The 22,185-nt window shown below is 38.6% G+C and overlaps 1 protein-coding gene across 5 annotated transcripts in view; it reads left to right on the top strand.

The window, feature by feature from the left end:
- ACBD5 (acyl-CoA binding domain containing 5) overlaps positions 1–6,787 on the top strand; it is a 45,393-nt gene extending 38,606 nt beyond the window's left edge. For all 5 annotated transcript variants that reach the window (XM_015537209.2, XM_015537208.2, XM_015537207.2 and 2 more), the window contains 3 exons: positions 647–691; positions 1,011–1,120; positions 5,999–6,787. In XM_015537209.2, coding sequence (XP_015392695.2) covers positions 647–691; positions 1,011–1,120; positions 5,999–6,011 — 168 coding nt within the window. In that variant the 3' untranslated portion in view covers positions 6,012–6,787. The remainder of the gene's footprint in view (positions 1–646; positions 692–1,010; positions 1,121–5,998) is intronic.
- The last annotated feature ends 15,398 nt before the right edge of the window (positions 6,788–22,185 follow it).

Here is a 22,185-nt window from a genome sequence, read left to right on the forward strand (position 1 = left end):
CATACCTCTTGTGTTACAACTTATCATGACTTTGCAACACAGATCTTTGAATATTATTTATAATTTTAATAAGAAGGCTGCGGTTTTCGGATATGTGTGTAAAAGGTAATTTGTATGGAAATTAAAGAATTAATAAGAAAAGTTGATTTATAATTTTTTTTTTTTTTTTTTTTTTTTGAGAGAGAGTGCATTAGTGGGGCAAGGGGAGGGAGAGGAAGAATTTTAAGCAGGCTCCATGCTCAGCATGGAGCCTAAAATTGGGCTGGATCTCAGGAGCCTGAGATCATGACATGAGCTAAAATGAGGACTTGGGACACTTTACCGACAGCCACCCCGGTGCCCCTGGTTCAGTAATTTAATAACAGTATAAAAGAAGTAACGGTGTAGACTAATTTGAGGTTTTATTTTGATAATTTTATATAATTTGATCTGTAAAATATAAAATGTCAAAGATATTTATTTGACTAGCAATTTAAGGGACCTTGTTATTTGACCAGTATGGGTTTCAGGATAATCACAGCATAGTTAACAGAAAAATATAATAAACTAATATTTTGCCTTAAAAAAAAAAGATAGGAAATAGAAGAATTACTGTTTTTATTTTCTCATTTTGTCAAAGCTAAATCACTTTCACTTGTATTTATAGGCAAAATCATCAACATTACAGACCAGTCATCAGCCTCCCTCACAGGTAAGAAATTCTTCTCTTAAATCTAAGTCCCAGGGTTTCCAATAACTTACAATAAATTTAGATTATGTGAGGCTCTTAAAGTATTCCAGATGAAATCTACCCTTTAGAGCTTTGAAATTAAAATATATTTGTTATTGTTTAAGTCTAAAGTACTCCTAAAAGTCTACTTACTGAATTATGCTCTGAGATACTGAATATCTTCCTTCTTTAGCAGGACTGAGATTTGTTATTAAGTTGTATATTTTCTAAAATATGAATTAGGTATTTTTTATATTTATACATGTAGTAGACAAGTGACCAGTTTATTTTATTTTCTCAGAGACCATCTTGGTGGCCCTTTGAGATGTCTCCTGGTGCATTAACTTTTGCTATCGTATGGCCTTTTATTGCCCAGTGGTTGGTGCATTTGTATTATCAAAGAAGGAGAAGGTAATGCTATGGCTTTATAACTCAAAATAGTATGCAAAATCTTATCTATAGGAGACAGAGCTTTCAACAGCAGTTAAGAGGACAGTTCCGTTTTATAGATACATTGTCATACTGAACATTCTGCACTGATCCTGAGACTGAAACTACCTTGGAAATGATGTCTAGCGGATTTCTAGGTACTTGTTAGACTAAAAAATTAGAATCTGATGTTTATTTTGGGCCCTTTCTAATGCTAAAGAACTCTAGACAAGGGGTAAATAAATAATGCCTGCATGCTGTCTATACCTTTGGAATAGACGTGGACATTCCAGAAGATTTTAGCCAGGTGGTTGATGATCTCTAGAAATAGAGATTTTTCTAATTTGAGGGCCAAAATTCCAGTTTGGGATGCCAGGAGATACCTCAAAAAGGTATGAGAATAATAGATTGGGTTCCTTGAACGTGCTCTGAGATTGTCTAGGTTAGGAACCTAAGGCTGAATCTCTTGGGTCAAAGGAAATCCTTAAGGCATTTTTTTCCGATACTGTGTAAACTGAATTACATTCCATGGATGGGCATATAGACAATTGTTTACCTCACTGATGGCCTCACTTACTGTGTTTTTGTATTTCATCACCATTTCCCATTAAGTAACAACAGTTGGGGAGAAGAAATAGGGTATTTAACCTATTATTAAATAGGGTATAATAACATTTTAAGTGCTCTCTTAAATCTGTGCAATAGAGACACATTTTTAAAAATCTACAAGTTTAAATAATTAAGGGTATGTTCTTCTAGCACACAACCCAAGTTCCTAATTAACTACACTAACGAAAGCAGAAACCAGTCATTTGCCCTTCGCTTCTCGAAAAGGGATAAGCAGCATACTAGTTACTGTAGACAGTGCTCCAGTGATCATAGTTGATGGCAGAGAAACCAAAATGCATGGGGATTTGGATGGATCAGTCTTCCTGATTCCAGCTTATGTTAAGACAATTTTATTTATGTTCATAGAAGAACTAAATAAGTTCTGTGCCACATTAATGTTCTTCCAATACACCCACTCACTTGAAAAAAATTTCAGTAGGATTTCAGAAGCACAGATTGCTTTCACAGTATTATTTACCTCTTTCCTGAGGCATTTGTTACAGATGTTATTTCAGGTGTGTGTAAGATTTGTTAAGGGTTCAACAAACCTGAGTTTAAATTCCTTTTTTCTTTTTCTTTTTTTTTTTCAATTTTTTTTTTTTAATGTTTGTTCATTGTAAGAGACAGAGAGACAGAGCATGACGGGGGGAGGGGCAGAGAGAGGGAGGGAGACACAGAATCCGAAGCAGGCTCCAGGCTCTGAGCTGTCAGCACAGAGCCCCACATGGGGCTTGAACTCACTGCGAGATCATGACCTGAGCCGAAGTTGGACACTTAACCTAAACCTGAGCCACCCGGGTGCCCCAGTTTAAATCCTTTCTAATTTTCACACATTTTACATTTCTCCTATGATGGTTGGGTTTAGTGCTACACAGTGCTTCAAATTTTAATTTCCCTGACAATTGGAGGAGAAAAGAACCAAAGCTTTTTTTCACTATGTAGTAAGAATGCTAGATTCAAGCAGCAGGGCACAGTGGCACTAAAGACAGGTTTTGACATATTTTGCAATGCATTTCAAAGTTCCTTTGCATGTTTCCTTTATAAAAAGTTGAGGATTGGAGAGTAGAGAAATTTGGCACAGCACAAAAACCCTAAAGCTTACTTTGGTTAATAATTTATTTTATGCTTAAGTTTGAAACAGCTTGTCACTTATTAAAGACTGAAAGAGAAAACAACTACTTTGCTTCAGCAGTCACCAAGAATTGCAATTTTTCTAGAATTAAAAAAAAATTTTTTTTAACGTTTATTTTTAAGAGACAGAGACAGAACACTAGCGGGGGAGGGGCAGAGAGAGAGACACACAGAATCTGAAACACGCTACAGACTCCCAGCTCTAAGCTGTCAGCACAGAGCCGATGCAGGGTTCAAACCCATGAACCACGAGATCATGACCTGAGCTGAAGGTGGACCCTTAACCGACTGAGCCACCCAGGCGGCCCTAGAATATTTTTTTTAAGATTACTCCTTACTAGTAGATGTCTACACCATTTCCCTTAAGTATTCCTATCAGTTATTTGTAGAGGTCTCCAAATGGAGAAACTATTACTGATTTTTAATGTTCCACTTTGTTGAATTTTTATCAGGTTTTCAGTATGTTAAGTGTTTAGTCCTTCCCAATTACCAGCTATTTAGCACTGTGCAACTGCATTTTGATCAGATAGTGTTTTTAGGTATTGTTTGCTTATATACAGAACAGATTAGCAGGTTGGAGATAGAGCCATATTTGATATGGAAATAAGTTTCAGCTTTGAGGGGATTTAGACATCTTTTAATCTGGAAGTGTGTAGCAATTTTTAATCTGATAGTTACAGGAATGAAAACCAGAGAGCGGTGTGTCTGGTTTGGAGCAGACAAGTTCTGTGTTAGAGATGAGGAGGAAGATCCAGAAATCCAGTTAGGGTGGAAAAAGTGTGGAATGCCCCATTCATAATAGGGACCATCCTGTGTCTTATCCCCTAATACAATGTCTGGCATGTAGGAGGCTTACAGTAAATGTCCCTTACAGTAAACTGGAGGCGTACTGAATGCATGGCTGAATGGTCACAATTTGTAGGATGGCAAACTGAAGTACCATATGATGCAGAAAGCTTTCATTTTTTAAAGTTTATTTAATTTTAATTTTTTCTTTTTATTTAATAACTATGCATCTGGTAACAAACAAACAGATAGTTCCATGTATATATAAAATAAGTAGCTATGTGTGGTAAACTTTTTTTTTTAAGTTTATTTATTTTGAGAGAGAGAGAGAGAGGTATCATGGTAGGGGCAGAGAGAAGGAGAGAGAATCCCAAACAGGCTCCTCAATGTCAGTTTGAAGCCCGATGTGAGGGAGGGGTGCTCGATCTCACGAACCATGAGATCATGACCTGAGCCGAAACCAAGTCCGACTTTTAACCAGCTGAGCCACTCAGGCACCTCTGTGGTAAGCTTTTTAAAAAGATGTTTTGTTTTTAAACATTAAAAGTGGGTCCACCGCTTGATTTTTTTTCCCCATTGTAGAAGAATAAAAATTCAAAAGTAAATTTCTCACATTATCACTCTGCAGTGGATCAGAAAAAAAAAACAAAAAAAAAACCCCACATTTTTTTCTGAATGTGATATGAACAGAAACAGTTGGAGACTTCTTGTTCAAAATTAGTCCCTGAGCAGCCTTCTGTGGGTCTGCCTTTTCCCACTCACCTCACCCGACCATTCTAGTAAAATTACCCATTAGTAAAATACTGACAGCAGACCTGTTCAGACCAAAAGAATACTCTTAAGCTATTACTCTGAGGGAAAGGACCTTTGTAACCACTTTTCTTTATCATTCTGCCCAGATTCATAAATACACAAACGTAGTTTTCTTGGGGGCACTGAACTTTCAGTACAGAGGTGGTAAAATGGACAGGTGTGGGAAAGCTCTCTGTAGGAACACTCTTCAGGAACCTGGGACAGATGGAACTGCCTGGAAAAGTCAGGCCTAGGCTTCTGAGAAGGGGGAAGAATCTCAGCAGTACAGCCAGAGCAGAAGTTCAGAGGGCAAGGTAAAGGGCAGAGCGTTTTCCTCATCCCTTATCTATTGTTTTCTGTAACTTTTCTTCCCTTATCACACCTTGCCCTGCATTTTGCAAGTTAATTTAAAAAGAAAAAAGGACAGATCTCACAAAGAGCCTGAAACACATTCCAAATAGTTCTGAAGATAGTGCTGGGCATTTATGTCTGTTTCTGTTTCCTTATTACAGTAGGAGATAGGGGTTCAGAGAGCTGTGTGGTTTTTTATAAACCTGGAGAGGATCTTGTGTAGAAATCTTCATCATGTGGGTTCTTAGTAAGTGTTGCTCACTGTTCAGGCACCTTCCAGCTAACATTGCTGCTAAAACCTCACTCAGTTAATCCTTAGAACCACCTATAATTCTGTTCTGGTCCCAGGGGCCTTTTTGTTTGTTTGTTTGTTTGTTTGTTTTCCATCATGCCTCAAGAGGTCTCTTTATGTTATGTGAAAATTGATCTGGTTATTTAAAATGTCACTCCTGCCAGGGAGGTGTACATAAAGAGGATTTCCACAGAGGATAAGGGATGATCTGATTACTTAAAATATCACTCCTGCCAAGGGGGTTGCATAAGAGCATTTCTGTGGAGGTGAGGAATGAATCTGTAATAAGAGGGTTTCAGGCATTTTGGCATCTTGAATGCTGGGGAGGATGTATAGATTTTATAGCTGTGGGACTTTTCCCAGACCTGAGATCATATGTGATTATTGTATCTTGCGCTAACAAGCCCATCCTTCTCTGATCACTCCTTCAGTCAGTTTTATCACTAAAACCATCACATTACCTATCCGAGTTGTTAGTTTACATGTCTCCCCTGCCACAAGCAACTAACCTGATAGCTCTTTTGACAGCTGAGAGCCTGCCTCATTTATGTTTGAATCCCCAGTGCCTGGCACAGTGCCTGGAAAGTAACAGATATGGACTATCTGTTCATAACGAGTAATCTAGGTTGTATATCTATCAATCTTTGGTAGTTTTGTTAAGCTTTTTTGTTTCACAACTTTCCTGCTATAAAATAATTCCCAAATTTCGAAATTGCATTAAGCCAACTAGAAAAGGATGTGAATTCATTTCTTAAGGACTTTTGGTAATTTTATGGTTTGATGTTGAATGTGAGCATTATTGTTGTGTTTTCATTCAGATGATTCTTTGGTATGGGTGTGTTTCATATTCAGGTTGCATTCATATTCATGGGAAATTGGTTTTTACTTTCTCTTTAAAGAAAACTGAACTGAAGAAAATGGTATTTTACTCCAGAAGATTACTGGGCCTGGATGACCTCAGAATGAAATGGAATGTGGAGCTCACAAGAGTATCTTAACTGTTTGTGATGATTACACTTCTTTTTGTCGTCCAGTAGTTTGGTTTGTGTACATATATACATATATATATTTTGCACTACACAAATACAACATTTTAAGGACTAATATTGCTGATACTTGAATAACTAATCTCAACTAGGCTACAAGTAGCATACATAGACTTACCCTACCCTTAAACTTGAAGGACATTAAATTATTAATGATTGTTTGGTAACACGTTTACCTGATTATCTCCCATAGAGAACTATAAGCTGCTTTTCCAAGGTACAGTTGTGATAATGAGATCAGATTTATAACTGGATATTTTTAATTTTCTAAATTAAATTATGAGAAAGAATGCAAACCAGGAGTGAACTTCAAATGAGTTAAATCAACTTTCGAGCCTAGTCACTGAATTGCCATGCCAAGGAGCAGAAAACTGCTGGAAGAATCTTCTCTACGTCCACTTTGTGAGCTGCCCGTAATTTCTCTTGGGCGTTCACAGCGCTGACTTGAGTGTTCAGGCGTCATTACTACAAAGTAGAGCCCTATGTACCAGGCTTACTTTTTACAGATGAACACAGAATAGACATAACCTGCTGATGGGAATGATGAATGGGCTTCAAGTAGGTCTGAAAGTATACTCTGAGCCTGTAGATCATTGACAAGATTTTATTCAACCGTATACATTTATTTCTTTGTAATCATTTTTCTTTAACTGAGGACATCTTGTTTCTGCTTCATAGGGTGCTTTGAAATATAAGATGAAAACTTATTTATACTGTTTTTACAAAGGTCAAAAAAGGAAACACATGAGAATCACTTTTCTGTAACTGGTAAACTACACAGACTGGACTCTTAACCTCCTAGTGCCTCCGTTTTTCCTTTGGGGTATAATCTTTGAGATACACCTATTTCACAGGGGTCATGGAAGGATTTGCAAGCTAGTGGGCCATATGCTTCCGTATGAATAAGGCACATCCAACTAATGTAAACTTAAATGTCCTTCCCCCAGCTCCCATTTAGAACTAAAAAAAAAGACCGCAATTTAGATCCTTGAAGGCTTTGTTTGGAATTATTCTTCCTGTCTGTCTTCCAGAACTTCACTCATTTAGATGTCCCTTGTACTTAAAAGATTTCTTTCATTCGAAGGCGTACTAGCAAATAATTTTTAGGCATTCTTGGTATGTGTGATGTTGGGTTAAGCATCATGTGTTCAGAGTGTTTTCAATAAGAAAGAAACCCATCCCTCACATAGAGGATGGTTCTGTGTTTGCCTGAAGAAAAAAAGTGTAAGAATACAATTTGCTTTCCTCAAGAATCTTTTTTTCCTTATTTTTTTCTTTCATGTAACTTGGTGTTTTTTATTTTTTAATCACATCTTGATTAAAATGTGTCTATCTAATATTTGCTTTTTAAAAACTGTCCTCTATTTATTTAGGGGGAAAATGAAGCAAGTAACTGAATTATATGTAAAAATAAGGTTTAGACCTGTGGATCAGGGATTATTTTCAAAAATTAGATATCAATTTGGTATCAGAAAATGGTGGCTTTTCTCTTAGTAAATAAATAAATTAAATGCAAATTAAGAATGAAGCAATTGTGATTTATTACAGGCAATGGGAAGTAACTAACTCCTAGGGATAATCATTTGTATCCTATTCCAAAGTCTTATTTTATAGTTTGAAAAGCACTTTGCACACAGTTCTTGTATATACAAGTAAAGATGTAATTAAAGGATATAGTGTTACTGCTTTGTTTAACAAGAAACTCATTTAAAATTTTAAATGGACAGCTGGTATTTTTTTAATGATCTACTTCTTTTCTGTTTCTTTATTGTAAAACTAAGTTAAAAATAAAAGGTTAATGAGAAATGATATGGTTTTTATTACTTATTGCTAATAGAAGTGCCTTGATTATATTTTAAGGATTAAACAAGCATAAATAGTGGAATTCATAGAAAGTAATTATGCCTTTTTCAGAATAAAGCCCTGCCAAGATATATAAAAGCAAGAAACTGGGATAAAGTGTAACTCCTTTAGTCATTTGGTGGAGAATGTTACTGATCCAGTCAGAATCTTAGTTTCCATTCTTACACCAAATAGATAGCTTCCCTGAGCTACAGGTCAGGCTCTGTGCAGGCAGTGTAGAGCCTGCTTGGGATTCTTTCTCTCCTTCTCTCCTTCTCTCTATGCCCCTCCCCTGCTCTCTCTTTCTTTCAAAATAAATAAATAAACCTTAAAAAATTCTTAAAAACAAACGGCTGCCCGCAGCCCCCCAGTGCACCCTTAATCAGCCATCTTAAATACACGCAGTTGGTCTTTGGTGGAATATGATGAAAAGATTTTGCATTGTGACTTGTACAGATAGTGATAAAAGTGATGTTAGCTATTTGTATCATTTAAGAGATCAGTGTTCTGCATGTCATAGAAAGTTCACTGCAGTGACTTGACCAAATAAGTTTTGGGGTCTTTTTTTCATTTTCAACAAGTCCAGAGGTAGGGAGTCTAGGGCTGGTGAGTTGCTTCCAGAATGCAGTTAGGGACACAGGTTCCTTCTTTCTGTTCCACCCCCTTTGATATGTGGCTTTGGTCGTTATGCTTGCCAGATGGCTGCTGCACGTCTAGGTCTAAATGTCTATTTTACAGGCAGACAATGATCTTATCTGATCAGGAAACACTAACTTTCTTGGAACTCTCACACAGGACACTCCCTCTCCGTATTATTGGCTATAGCTGGTTTCCCAGAGTTACATCTTTGTCTATAAAAATATTAAAGAGGCAGCTTTTTCTGCACATGGGTCCTGTCTGTGCTTTAATAAAACCACCTTTTTTGCACCCCCGAAAAATACATATATTATCTAAAGAATAAAATTATTCCAGTTGATATAGATATAATTTTACAAATTCAATTTTGCCCACATATAGTAGGAAAGACCACGTCTTTGGCGCTTAAATGCCCCCTTCTTAAGTTCTCTTTCTTCTCTATTTGTTTTTCTTTTCTGCTTCTCAACCCTTGTCTTCTCGCTGATCTTCTCTCCATTAATCCTTTTTGTAAAAGTTTTATTTATTTAATCTCTACACCCAATGTGGGGCTTGACCTCATGACCCCACGATCAAGAGTCACATGCTCCTCCAACTGAGCCAGCCCTTATTAATCCTCTTTTGAAATGGGACCACATCTTATAAACTAGAAAGTAATAAATGCTCTTTTCCTTTTAAAAAAAACAATTAAAAGAGAACTTTTAAATACATCCGTAACACAGGCAGTAGCCATTGTTTTCTTATTCTACCTACCATCCCTTCCTCCTCGTAACAGCACTGCTCTCCTCTGTCCCTGCCCCCTTTGGAGAGCTCCTCCTCTTCCACTTTCCTCAAGTGATTCTGGGGAGGCTGCTGAATGGAACACCCAGCCCTGTAAGCCCTGCCCCTCCCCGAGCCACGGTAGTGGGCCTGTGGCTCCAACCTGGCCAGTGTATATACCCTTCCGCTGACCACGGTGACAGTCTCAGGGATGGGCATATGACCATAAGTAGGGCAAGCGGTGTTATTCTCTGGATTTATTTCAGGAAACCAGGAGAGCATTTTGCTTTTTGCAGATTATTACATAGTTGGGGTCATGCAGTATGTAGTTTTTTTCAGATTGGTTTCTTTCACTTAGCAAGATGCATTTGAGGTTCCTTCAGGTAATTTTGTAGCTTCATACCTAATTTCTCTTTATAATTTTTATTTTTATAGTTTTATAAACTTTATGTTTCTATAGAGCTTTATAAAACAGGCAGGGGGCCAGATTTGGCCCATAGGTTGTAGTTTGCTGACTTCTGGTTTAAATAGCTTATTTCTTTTTAGCAGTGGATCATATTTGATTGTATGAATGTACAGTAGTTTATTTATCTCGCCACCTATTTTTTTTTTTTTTAACGTTTATTTTTGAGACAGAGAGAGACAGAGCATGAACTGGGGAGGGTCAGAGAGAGGGAGACACAGAATCTGAAACAGGCTCCAGGCTCTGAGCTGTCAGCACAGAGCCCGACGCGGGGCTCGAACTCACGGACCGCGAGATCATGACCTGAGCCGAAGTCGGCCGCTTAACCGACTGAGCCACCCAGGCGCCCCTATCTCGCCACCTATTAAATGACACCTTGGTTGGTTCTGAATTTTAGTAGTTATGAATACAACTGATACGAACATCTGTGTGCAGGTTTTATGTGGTCATGACTCATTTGGGTAACTACCAAGGAGCATGATTACTGAATCACATGGTAAAGGTATATTTTGTTTTATTAGAAGCTGCCAAAATGTCTTCCAGAGTGGCTGCACCATTTTGCATTCCCACCAGTAATGGACGAGAGTTCTTGTTTCACATCTTTGCCAGCATTTGATGGATGTGTGGTGGTTTGTCATTGTGGTTGCATTCTCTTTCTCTTTGATTTATAGCCTGTAAGATGAGTCCTCTAGAGATTCTGGGCCATCTCTCCTGAGACGTGGAGGAGGCTGACATAATAAAGCCAACATGTAGCCCTAAGAACTTAGGCCCAAGTCAGAAACAGTGAATTCAAGTTAACTCTGAAAACAGTACCCTACCCCCACATTTATACAGTTTGGTTACATGGATTTATACATTTCCCTTTTTCCTTAAGGTAGTTTAAGTTAGGTTTCTGACACTTGCAGCCAGAGTCCTGAGTAGCATAGGTACCTCTTGATTCTCAGGACTGATGGGGAGTGCAGAGTCTGGAGCCAGACAGTCTAGGACAGAATTGTGAGCAGTTATGGGAAAGTCACTTAAAACTTGCGTTTCAGTTTCCTCATCTATAAAATTAGGATATGGGGCGCCTGGGTGGCTCAGTTGGTTGAGCGTCCGACTTCGGCTCAGGTCATGATCTCACGGTCCGTGGGTTCGAGCCCCGCGTCGGGCTCTGTGCTGACAGCTCAGAGCCTGGAGCCTGTTTCGGATTCTGTGTCTCCCTCTTTCTCTGACCCTCCCCTGTTCATGCTCTCTCTCTGTCTCAAAAATAAATAAATGTTAAAAAAAAAAATTAAAAAAAAAATAAAATAAATTAGGATAATAATATCATAGGGTTAATAAATGTTAGTTTACATAGAACAGTGCTCAGGGTACAGTAAGTACTTAGTAAATTGATAGCTATTGTGATGGCAATATCACTTTATTTCACCATCAGTCCTTTTACAGAAGTAGGACAAGAAGACATAAAATCCAAATCCCTTTCAAAGGTTTTGAAAGTGCTATAAAAAAGATACACACTGGGGGCATCTGGGTGGCTTGGTCGGTTAAGCATCTGACTGTTGATTTCGGCTCAGATCATACATGATCTCACGGTTCATGAGTCAGCCCTGTGTCAGGCTCTGTGCCCACAGTGCAGAGCCGCTTGGGATTCTCTCTCTCCCTACCTCTTTCTCTCAAAAAAACCAAGCCAAAACAAAAGAAAACAAAAAACACACACTGGAAATGTCAGTGCAAAGGTACAGATTAAAAAAAAAAATTTTTTTTTAAACGAGCTAATATCTTCCACTTATCCTCTGGATATTATCCCTTTCCTCAAAGATTTTCCCATATTCTTTTCTAGAAGCAACTATTTAACATCACTTTGGGTTGGTTTTTTTGGTACTTACTTCCAAGGTTTTTTTGTTTTTGTTTTTGTTTTTTTTAATTAAAAAAAAGATTTTGAGGGTGGCTGAGTTGGTTAACTGTCTGACTTTGGCTCAGGTCATGATCTCACAGTTCGTGGGTTAGAGCCCTGCGTCGGGCTTTGGGCTGACGGCTCAGAACCTGAAGCCTGCTTCAGATTCTGTGTCTCCCTCTCTCTCTGCCCCTGCCCTGTTTGTGCTCTCTCTCGCTCAAAAATAAGTAAAAACATTTAAAAATAAATTAACATTAAAAATAATTAACATTAAAAAAATTTTAAAGGGGCACCTGGGTAGCTCAGTCGGTTAAGGGTCTTACTTTCGCTTAGGTCATGATCTCATGGTTTGTGAGTTCAAGCACTGCATCAGGTTCTGTGCTGACAGCTCAAAGCCTGGAGCCTGCTTCGGATTCTGTATCTCCCCTTGTCACTGCCCCTCCCCCACTCACGCACGTGTGCTTGTGCTCTCTCTCAAAAATAAACATTAAAATTTCTTTTAATTAAAAACAACATTAAAAATTTTTTTCTATTACCTCTTGATTTTATTTATTTTTTCTTTTTCAATATAATTTATTGTCAAGCTAGCTAACATACATTGTATAGACTGTGCTCTTGGTTTCAGGGGTAGATTCCCGTGATTCATCACTTACTACAACATCCAGTGCTCACCCCAACAAGTGCCCTCTTCAATGCCCATCACCCATTTTCCCCTCTCCCCCACCTCCCACATCAACCGTCAGTTTGTTCTCTGTATTTAAGTCTCTAATGGATTTGCCTCCCTCTGTGTTTGAAACTAGTTTCACCCTTTTGTTCCCCCATGATCTTGTTAAATTTCTCAAGTTCCACATATGAGTGAAAACATATGTTATATGTCTTTCTCTAACTTATTTCACTTAGCATAACACCCTCCTGTTCCATCCACATTGTTGCAAATGGCAGAATTTCATTCTTTTTCATTGCCCAGTAGTATTCCATTATATATATAAACCACATCTTCATCCATTCATCAGTTAGTTGATGGACATTTGGGCTCTTTCCTTGATTTGGCTATTGTTGATAGTGCTGCTATAAACATCAGGGTACATATTCCCCTATGAATCAGTACTCCTGTATCCTATGGATAAATTCTTAGCAGTGCAATTGCTGGGTCATAGCGTAATTCTATTTTTAATTTTTTAAGGAACCTCCACACTGTTTCCACAGTGGCTGCACCAGTTTGTATTCCCACCAACAGTGCAAGAGAGTTCCTGTTTCTCCACATCCTCACCAACATCTGTTGTTTTATGAGTTGTTTATTTTAGCCACTCTGACCAGTGTGAGGTGGTATCTCAATGTGGTTTTGATTTGTATTTCCCTGATGATGAGTGATGTTGAGCATCTTTTCATGTGTCTGTTGGCCATTTGGATGTCTTCTTTGGAAAACTGCCTATTCATGTCTTCTGCCCATTTCTTCACTGGATTATTTGTTTTTTGGATGTTGAGTTCTTTATAGATTTTTTTTAGATTCATACAGATTTATTTAGACTAAATTATGGACTTTGGAATTTAATCTGTTAAAATCTGAGAGTTTTAAAATTTTTTAAAAATATTTATTATTTTTAATTTTATTTTTTAATTTTAAAAATTTACATCCAAATTAGTTAGCATATAGTGAAACAATGATTTCAGGAGTAGATTCTTTAGTGGCCCTTACCCATTTAGTCCATCCCCCCTCCCACAACCCTTTCCGTAACCCTCGGTTTGTTCTCCAAATTTATGAGTCTCTTCTGTTTTGTCCCCCTCCCTGTTTTTATATTATTTCTGTTTCCCTTCCCATATGTTCATGTTTTGTCTCTTAAAGTCCTCATGTGAATAAATTCATATGATTTTTGTCTTTCCCTGACTAACTTCACTTAGCATAATACCCTCCAGTTCCATCCATGTAGTTGCAAATGGTAAGATTTCATTCTTTTTGATTGCTGAGTAATACTCCATTGTATATGTATACCACTTCTTCTTTATCCATTCATCCATCAATGGACATTTGGGCTCTTTTCATACTTTGGCTATTGTTGATAGTACTGCTATAGACATGGGGGTGCATGTTTGCCTTCAAAACAGCACACCTGTATCCCATGGATAAATGCCTAGTAGTGCAATTGCTGGGTCGTAGGGTAGTTCTATTTTTAGTTTTTTGAGGAACCTCCATACTGTTTTCCAGAGTGGCTGCACCAGCTTGCATTGCCACCAGCAGTGCAAAAGAGATCCTCTTTCTCCACATCCTCGTTAACATCTGTTGTTGCCTGAGATGGTAATGTTAGCCATTCTGACAGGTGTAAGGTGGTATCTCATTGTGGTTTTGATTTTTATTTCCCTGATGATGAGTGATGTGGAGAATTTTTTCGTGTGTTGGTTGGCCATCTGAATGTCTTCTTTGGAGAAGTGTCTATTCATGTCTTTTGCCCATTTCTTCACTGGATTGTTTCTGGGTGTTGAGTTTGATAAGTTGTTTGTAGACTTTGGATACCAACCCTTTATCTGATATGTCATTTGCAAATATCTTCTCCCATTCTGTCGATTCCCTTTTAGTTTTGCTGATTGTTTCCTTCTCTGTGCAGAAGCTTTTTATTTTGATGAAGTCCCAGTAGTTCATTTTTGCTTCTGTTTCCCTTGCCTTTGGAGACGTGTTGAGTAAGAAGTTGATGCAGGCAAGATCGAGGAGGTTTTTGCCTGCTTTCTCCTCGAGGATTTTGATGGCTTCCTGTCTAACATTTATGTCTTTCATCTATGTTCAGTTTATTTTTGTGTATGGTGTAAGAAAGTGGTCCAGGTTCATTCTTCTGCATGTTGCTGTCCAGTTTTCCTGGCACAACTTGCTGAAGAGACTGTCTTTATTCCGCTGGATATTCTTTCCTGCTTTGTCAAAGATTAGTTGGCCATATGTTTGTGGGTCCATTTTTGGGTTCTCTATGCTGTTCCATTGATCTGAGTGTCTGTTCTTGTGCTAGTACCATACCGTCTTGATGATTACAGCTTTGTAGTATAGCTTGAAGTCTGGGATTGTGATGCCTCCTGCTTTGGTTTTCTTTTTCAAGATTGCTTTGGCTATTCGAGGTCTTTACTGGTTCCATACAGATTTTAGGATTATTTGTTCTAGCTCTGTGAAGAATGCTGGTGTTACTTTGATAGGGATTGCATTGAATATGTAGATTGCTTTGGGTAGTATCAACATTTTAACAATATTTGTTCTTCCTATCCAGGAGCATGGAATCTTTTTACATTTTTTTGTGTCTTCTTCAATTCCTTTCTTAAGCTTTCTATAGTTTGCAGTGTATAGATTTTTCACCTCTTTGGTTAGATTTATTCCTAGGTATTTTATGTTTTTTTGTGCAACTGTAAGTGGGATCAATTCCTTGATTTCTCTTTCTATCGCTTCATTGTTGGTGTATAGGAATGCAACCGATTTCTGTGCATTGATTTTATATCCTGCCACTTTGCTGCATTCATGAATCAATTCTAGCAGTTTTTTGGTGGAATCTTTTGGGTTTTCCATATAGAGTATCATGTCATCTGTGAAGAGTGAAAGTTTGACCTCCTCCTGCCAATTTGGATGCCTTTTATTTCTTTGTGTTGTCTGATTGCAGAGGCTAAGACTTCCAATACTATGTTGAATAACAGTGGTGAGAGTGGACATCCCTGTCTTGTTCCTGACCTTAGGGGGAAAGCTCTCAGTTTTTCCCCATTGAGGATGATATTAGCGTTGGGTCATTCATATATGGCTTTTATGATCTCGAGGTATGCTCCTTCTATCCCTACTTTCTTGAGGGTTTTTATCAAGAAAGGATGCTGTATTTTGTCAAATGCTTTCTCTGCATCTATTGAGAAGATCATATGGTTCTTGTCCTTTCTTTTATTGATGTGATTAATCACATTAGTTGTTTTGCAGATATTGAACCAGCCCTGCATCCCAAGTATAAATCCCACTTGATCGTGGTGAATAATTTTTTTAATGTATTGTTGGATCCGGTTGGCTAATATCTTGTTGAGGATTTTTGCATCCATGTTCATCAGGGAAGTTGGTCTGTAGTTCTTTTTAGTGGGGTCTCTGTCTGGTTTTGGAAACAAGGTAATGCTGGCTTCATAGAAAGAGTTTGGAAGTTTTCCTTCCATTTCTATTTTTTGGAACAGCTTCAAGAGAACAGGTGTTAACTCTTCCTTAAATGTCTGGTAGAATTCCCCTGGAAAGCCATCTGGTCCTGGACTCCTGGTTTTTGGCAAATTTTTGATTACTAATTCTATTTCCTTACTGGTTATGGGTCTGTTCAAATTTTCTATTTCTTCCTGTCTCAGTTTTCGTAGTGTATATGTTTCTAGGAATTTGTCCATTTCTTCCAGATTACCCATTTTATTGGCATATAATTGCTCATAATATTCCCCTCCTCTTTCATTCTTGATTTTATTCATTTGGGTCCTTTCCTTTTTCGTTTTGATCAAGCTGGCTAGTGGTTTATCAATTTTGTTAATTCTTTCAAAGCACCAGCTTCTGGTTTCATTGATCTGTTCTACTGTATATTTTGGTTTTGATAGCATTAATTTCTGCTCTAAAGTTTATTATTTCCTGTCTTCTGCTGGTTTTGGGTTTTATTTGCTGTTGTTTTTTCCAGCTCCTTAAGGTGTAAGGTTCAGTTGTGTATCTGTGATCTTTCTTCCTTCTTTAGGAGGGCCTGGATTGCTATATACTTAACTCTTATGATCACATTTGCTGCATCCCAGAGGATTTGGGTTGTGGTGTTTTCATTTTCATTGGTTTCCATATACTTTTTAATTTCCTCTTTAACTTCTTGGTTGGCCCATTCATTCTTTAGTAGGATGTTCTTCAGTCTCCAAGTATTTGTTACTTTTCCAATTTGTTTCTTGTGGTTGATTTCGAGTTTCATAGCGTTGTGGTCTGAAAGTATACAAGGTATGATCTCAATCTTTTTGTACTTACTTAGGGCTGAGTTGTGTCCCAGTATATGGTCTGTTCTGGAGAATGTTCCATGTGCACTGGAAAAGAATGTATATTCTACTACTTTAGGATGAAATGTTCCAAACATATCTGTTAAGTCCATCTTGTCCGGTGTGTCATTCAAAGCCATTGTTTCCTTGTTGATTTTTTGATTAGATGATCTGTCCATTGTTGTGAGTGGGGTGTTGAAGTCTCCTACTATTATGGTATTACTATCAGTGAGTTACTTTATGTTTGTGATTAATTGATTTATATATTTGGGTGCTACCACATTTACACATAAATGTTTACAATTGTTAGGTGTTCTTGGTGGATAGACCCCTTGATTATGATATAATGCCCTTCTGCATCTCTTGATACAGTCTTTATTTTAAAGTCTAGATTGTCTGATATAATTATGGCCACTCCAGCTTTCTTTTGTTGACCATTAGCATGATAGATGGTTCTCCATCCCCTTATTTTCAGTCTGAAGGTGTCTTTGGGTCTAAACTGGGTCTCTTGTAAACAGCATATAGATGGATCTTGTTTTCTTATCCATTCTGTTACCCTATGTCTTTTGATTGGGGCATTGAGTCCATTGACATTTAGAGTAAGTACTGAAAGATATGAATTTATTGCCATTATGATGCTTGTAGAGTTGGAGTTTCTGGTGGTGTTCTCTGGTCCTTTCTAATCTTTGTTGCTTTTGGTATTTATTTATTTATATATATATATTTTTTCATCTTTTCTCCCCTCAGAAAGTCCCCCTTAAAATTTCTTGCAGGGCTGGTTTAGTGGTCACAAACTCCTTTAATTTTTGTTTGTCTGGGAAACTTTTTCTCTTTCCTTCTATTTTGAATGACAACCTTGCTGGATAAAGAATTCTTGGCTGCATATTTTTCTGGTTCAGCACACTGAATATATCCATCCACTCCTTTCTGGCCTGCCAAGTTTCTGTGGATAGGTCTGCTTCAAACCTGATCTGTCTTCCCTTGTAGGTTAAGGACTTTTTTCCCCTTGCTGCTTTCGTGATTCTCTCCTTGCCCGAGTATTTTGTGAATTTGACTATGATATGCCTTGCTGAAGGTCGGTTTTTGTTGAATCTAATGGGGGTCCTCTGTGCTTCCTGGATTTTGATGTCTGTGTCTTTCCCCAGGTTAGGAAAGTTTTCCACTCTGATTTGCTCACATAACCCTTCTACCCTTATTTCTCTCTCTTCTGCTTCTGGGACCCCTATGATTCTGATGTTCCTTTTTAATGAGTCACTGATTTCTCTAATTCTTAAATCATGCTCTTTTGCCTTAATCTCCCTCTTTTTTTCTGCTTCATTATTCTCTAGAAGTTTGTCCTCTATATTGCTGATTCTCTGTTCTGCCTCGTCCATCCTTGCCGCTGCTGCATCCATCTGTGATTGTAGCTCAGTTATAACATTTTTAATTTCATTCTGGCTATTTTTTACTTCTTTTATCTCTGCATAATGGGATTCTAATCTATTTTTGACTCCAGCTAGTATTCTTATTATCGTGATTCTAAATTCTGATTCAGACATCTTGCTTGTATCTGTGTTGGTTAAATCCCTGGCTGTCATTTCTTCATGCTCTTTCTTTTGGGGTGAATTCCTTCGTTTTGTCATTTTGAAGGGAGAAAAGGAATTAATGAGGTAGAAAAATTAAAAAATTAAAATTAAAGAATATTAAAATTAAAAATTAAACACACAGACACAGACACATACACATCAAATAGATGATGCTAGATCCTAGGTGTGTTTTGGTCTGGGTGTTGAAATTTGACAGATTAGAGAAAAAAAGGGGGGGGGGGAAGGAAATTGACAATTTGAAAAAATGAATACACTGAAATAGACTAAAATGAGATGATGGGGGTAAAATAGAATTTGAAAATATAAACACAAAAGTAAAGAATATAGTAGAAAAAATTAAAGACAAATATTTTTAAACAAATTAAAAATAAATATTAATTTTTCCTTTTCTGTATTTAAGAAAAAGAAAAGAAATGAAAAAGAGAAAAAATTTAAAAAAAGAAAAGAAGAAATCGTTTGAAAATATGAAAAGGTGAATACACTAGTAGACTAAAATAAATTGATGGAAGTAAAATAGAATTTGAAAAAATTTACCTAAAAGCAAAAAATATAGTAATAAAAATTAAATGAAAATACTTTTAATAGAAACTGAGAGTACAAGTGAAGTTTTTCTCTTTCTGCATTCAAGAAAAAGAAAATAAATGAAAAAGAGAAAAAAAAGAAAGAAAAAAAGGAAATTGAAAATTTGAAAAGGTGAATACACTAAAGTAGACTAAAATAAAATGATGGAAGTAAAGTAGAATTCGAAAAAATTTACACAAAAGTAAAAGATATAGTAATAAAAATTAAAGGAAAATATTTTTAATAAAAATTGAAAATAAAAATGAATTTTGTCTCTGTATTTAGGAAAAAGAAAAGAATTGTAAAAGAGAAAAAAAAAAAGAAAGAAAATTGAATAGATGAACCTAACAGATTGAAGAAGGACTGAAATTGCTTCGTTTTCCCCTAGAAGTCAGTCTATGTAGCGCTTTATAGTCCATAAATTAAGCTGGCAGTAAGACTTGTGTTGTTGAAGAGCGAAGTTGGCCCAGGTGGGCGGGGCTCAATGTAACAGCTCTGCTCTCCACTAGATGGTGCTGCTAGCCTACTGGGGTGGATTGTTGTGGTGCTTGTAGGTGCGTATGTGCACGTGAGGGAGCGGTGAAAATGGTGCCACCCAGCCACCCAGTCTGTTCTCCTGGATCAGCAATCGTGCACTCGTCCTCTGTCTTCAGCTCTTGTCCACTTCATGCTTTTTCACTCTCCCTGACCAGGCCCCAGGCAGTACCTCTCTCCCGAGTTTTGTCTCAGATGCGGCTGTTTTCCCTGGCCCCTTACTTCCGAAGGACTGCAGCTTTGACCCGTTCAGCCCCTCTGCGGGAGGGTCTCACTGAGCAATGGCCGAATATCAGCTACATCCAGGAATGCACTCTGGACCCTGCTGCTGCCAGTGACCTGAGACTGCGGCCAGGTGCCAGCCCACCCCAGAAAAAGTTCATGAGACAATGTAGCAGCAGTGTTTCAGGGATTATGGAAAATCACAACACACATCTGGCACCAGGCTTCACCCTTAACGACCTTGCCCCAGCACCAGCGAATATGGCCGCCTTCCAGGATCTGTCGGGACAAGATGGCTTCAACAGTCGCTACCAAATGTCCTTCCAGCAGTGGAACCGCATTGCCCCATGTGGCCTGAGAACCTCCCGGACCCCACTTTGTTCCTGGGAATTCGCCCTTCCCACCAGAGCACCGCCAGGTATTGAGCTGCAGAGTTGCAGCCTTTGCACTCCCCTTGTTTACATTCTTTTAAAAAAAATTTTTTTTAATGTTTATTTATTTCTGAGACAGAGACAGAGCATGAGTGGGGGAGGGGCAGAGAGAGAGGGAGACACAGAATCAGAAGCAGGTTCCAGGCTCTGAGTTGTCAGCACAGAGCCCAACGCGGGGCTCAAACTCACAAACCGTGAGATCATGACCTGAGCCGAAGTCAGTCGCTCAACTGACTGAGCCACCCAGGCGCCCCCCTTATTTACATTCTCAATGGAATTTAAACCCTCTCCTTTCTCCCTTTTTAGTCCCTGCAGAGGTTCCTTACCTTTCACGGCTTCTTGGTCCCCAAGTTCACCTCTCTGCGCCACCTACCTGTTGAATTCTGTGGTTCAGGCTGTGCAGATTGTTGTGTTAACCCTCCAGTTTTCTAGGTGGGTAGGATGGTTTAATGTTGGTCTGGCTGTATTTCATGGACACAAGACACACAAAAAACTTCCATGCTGTTCCGCCATCTTGGCTCCTTCCTGCTTTTGTTGATTTTGATGGGAGTTCTCTGCCTCCTAGATCTAGATGTATGTTTCCTTCTCCAGATTAGGGAATTTTTCAAATATTATTCTTTGAAATACAATTTATGCCCCTTTTCTCTCTCTTCTGGGGTTCCTATAATACAAATATTATTATGTTTGATGGAGTCACTGAGTTCCCTAAGTGTATTCTCATTTTGTGTAATTCTCCTTTCTCTTTTTCATTCAGCTTCATTGCTTTGTTACTTTGTCTTCTAGGTCATTAATTCTTTCCTTTGCTTCTTCTAGCCTTCTGTTCATTGCATCGTGTGTTTTTAATCTCATTTACTGCACTCATCATCTCTGATTTCTTTTTAACTCTTATCTCTGTGGTAAGGACCTCACTGATGTCTTTTATTCTTTTCTCAAGCCCAGTGAGTGTCCTTGTGATTGTTGCTTTAAATTCTATCAGGCATTTTACTTTTGGCTATTTCATTTAGATCTCTGGCTGTGGCCTTATCTTGTTCTTTCATTTGGGATAAATTCCTATCTTCTCATTTTGTCTAAGTCTCTGCCTTGTGTGTGTGTGTGTGTGTGTGTGTGTCAGAAAAGCCACTTATGTCTCCTGCTCATGACAGTCATAGCCTTATAAACAAGTCCTATATTGCCCAGGGCTGGTACTTCAGGGAGTGCCTTTAATGTGTTGTATGTACTCTGCTGTTGTGTTCTGGCTGCTCTATCCTTCAGGGCAGTCGTCTGCAGAGGCTCTCCTTGCCTGCTGTGGACAGTGTTTGGTACCTGGCCTGAATGTGGCAAGTTTTAACTAGGTGTGCTTTGTTCTGCTTGTGAAATGAGTCCTGTCACTACCTCCACTGGAAAAGAGGCCCTGCAAAACTCTCTGGTTGGGACATGTGGTGTGAGCAGGTGTTTGTTCTCATCTTCTTGGGGAGAGGCCTGCTGCACTGAGACTGAGGCAAATGTGACTGAAAAGGGCAGCTCCACTGGGACACAGGGGGATGGTTCTTGGTGTGAGCAAGTTAGTATAGGCACAGTGCTACTTCCTATAGGTGGCTCTGTCTTTATGCTGATGGTTGGGGGAGGGAAATGGCACCAGCTGGTACCTTTATCCCCAGAGAGGTGTCTCTGTGAATGCTGTCAGGGACACACTCTGAGAAAAGCGAGTAATCTCCTGTGTCCCAGGCACTCTTCAGATCGCTGTTTCCCTGCTGTCTGTACCTGGGTTTTTTGCCTGCCTTCTTTCTAGGAGCAGAGTAGTGCCCTCTGGGTTCTATCCTAGCCAACCCCACTGGCCTTTAAAACTTCAGGATGTAAACTCCCCTAGTTGCAAGAATTCATGAAATTCAGCCCCTCTTGTTTCCCAAGCCAATGGCTATTGGGAAACCTCCTCCTTGTGTGTTCCCCTGTGTGCTCCTCTCTCTTGCCCTCTGTGACCATAGCTCCCTGCCCTCTGCAGCAACCAGGATCCATTTTTCTCCTAAAGCATGTCACCGTACTTCCTATGTTCTTTGATGTAGCCTCTTCTCTCCCTTTAGTTGTGGGGTTTGTTCTGTCAGTCTTCAGGTCTATTTCTGGGGTATTCAGGATGATCTGATAGTTATCTAGTTGGGAGGAGGTGGGTGCATGGTCCATCT

This window comes from Panthera tigris, chromosome B4 (genome assembly GCF_018350195.1).
Source record: "Panthera tigris isolate Pti1 chromosome B4, P.tigris_Pti1_mat1.1, whole genome shotgun sequence".
In the NCBI taxonomy this organism is placed as follows: domain Eukaryota; kingdom Metazoa; phylum Chordata; class Mammalia; order Carnivora; family Felidae; genus Panthera; species Panthera tigris.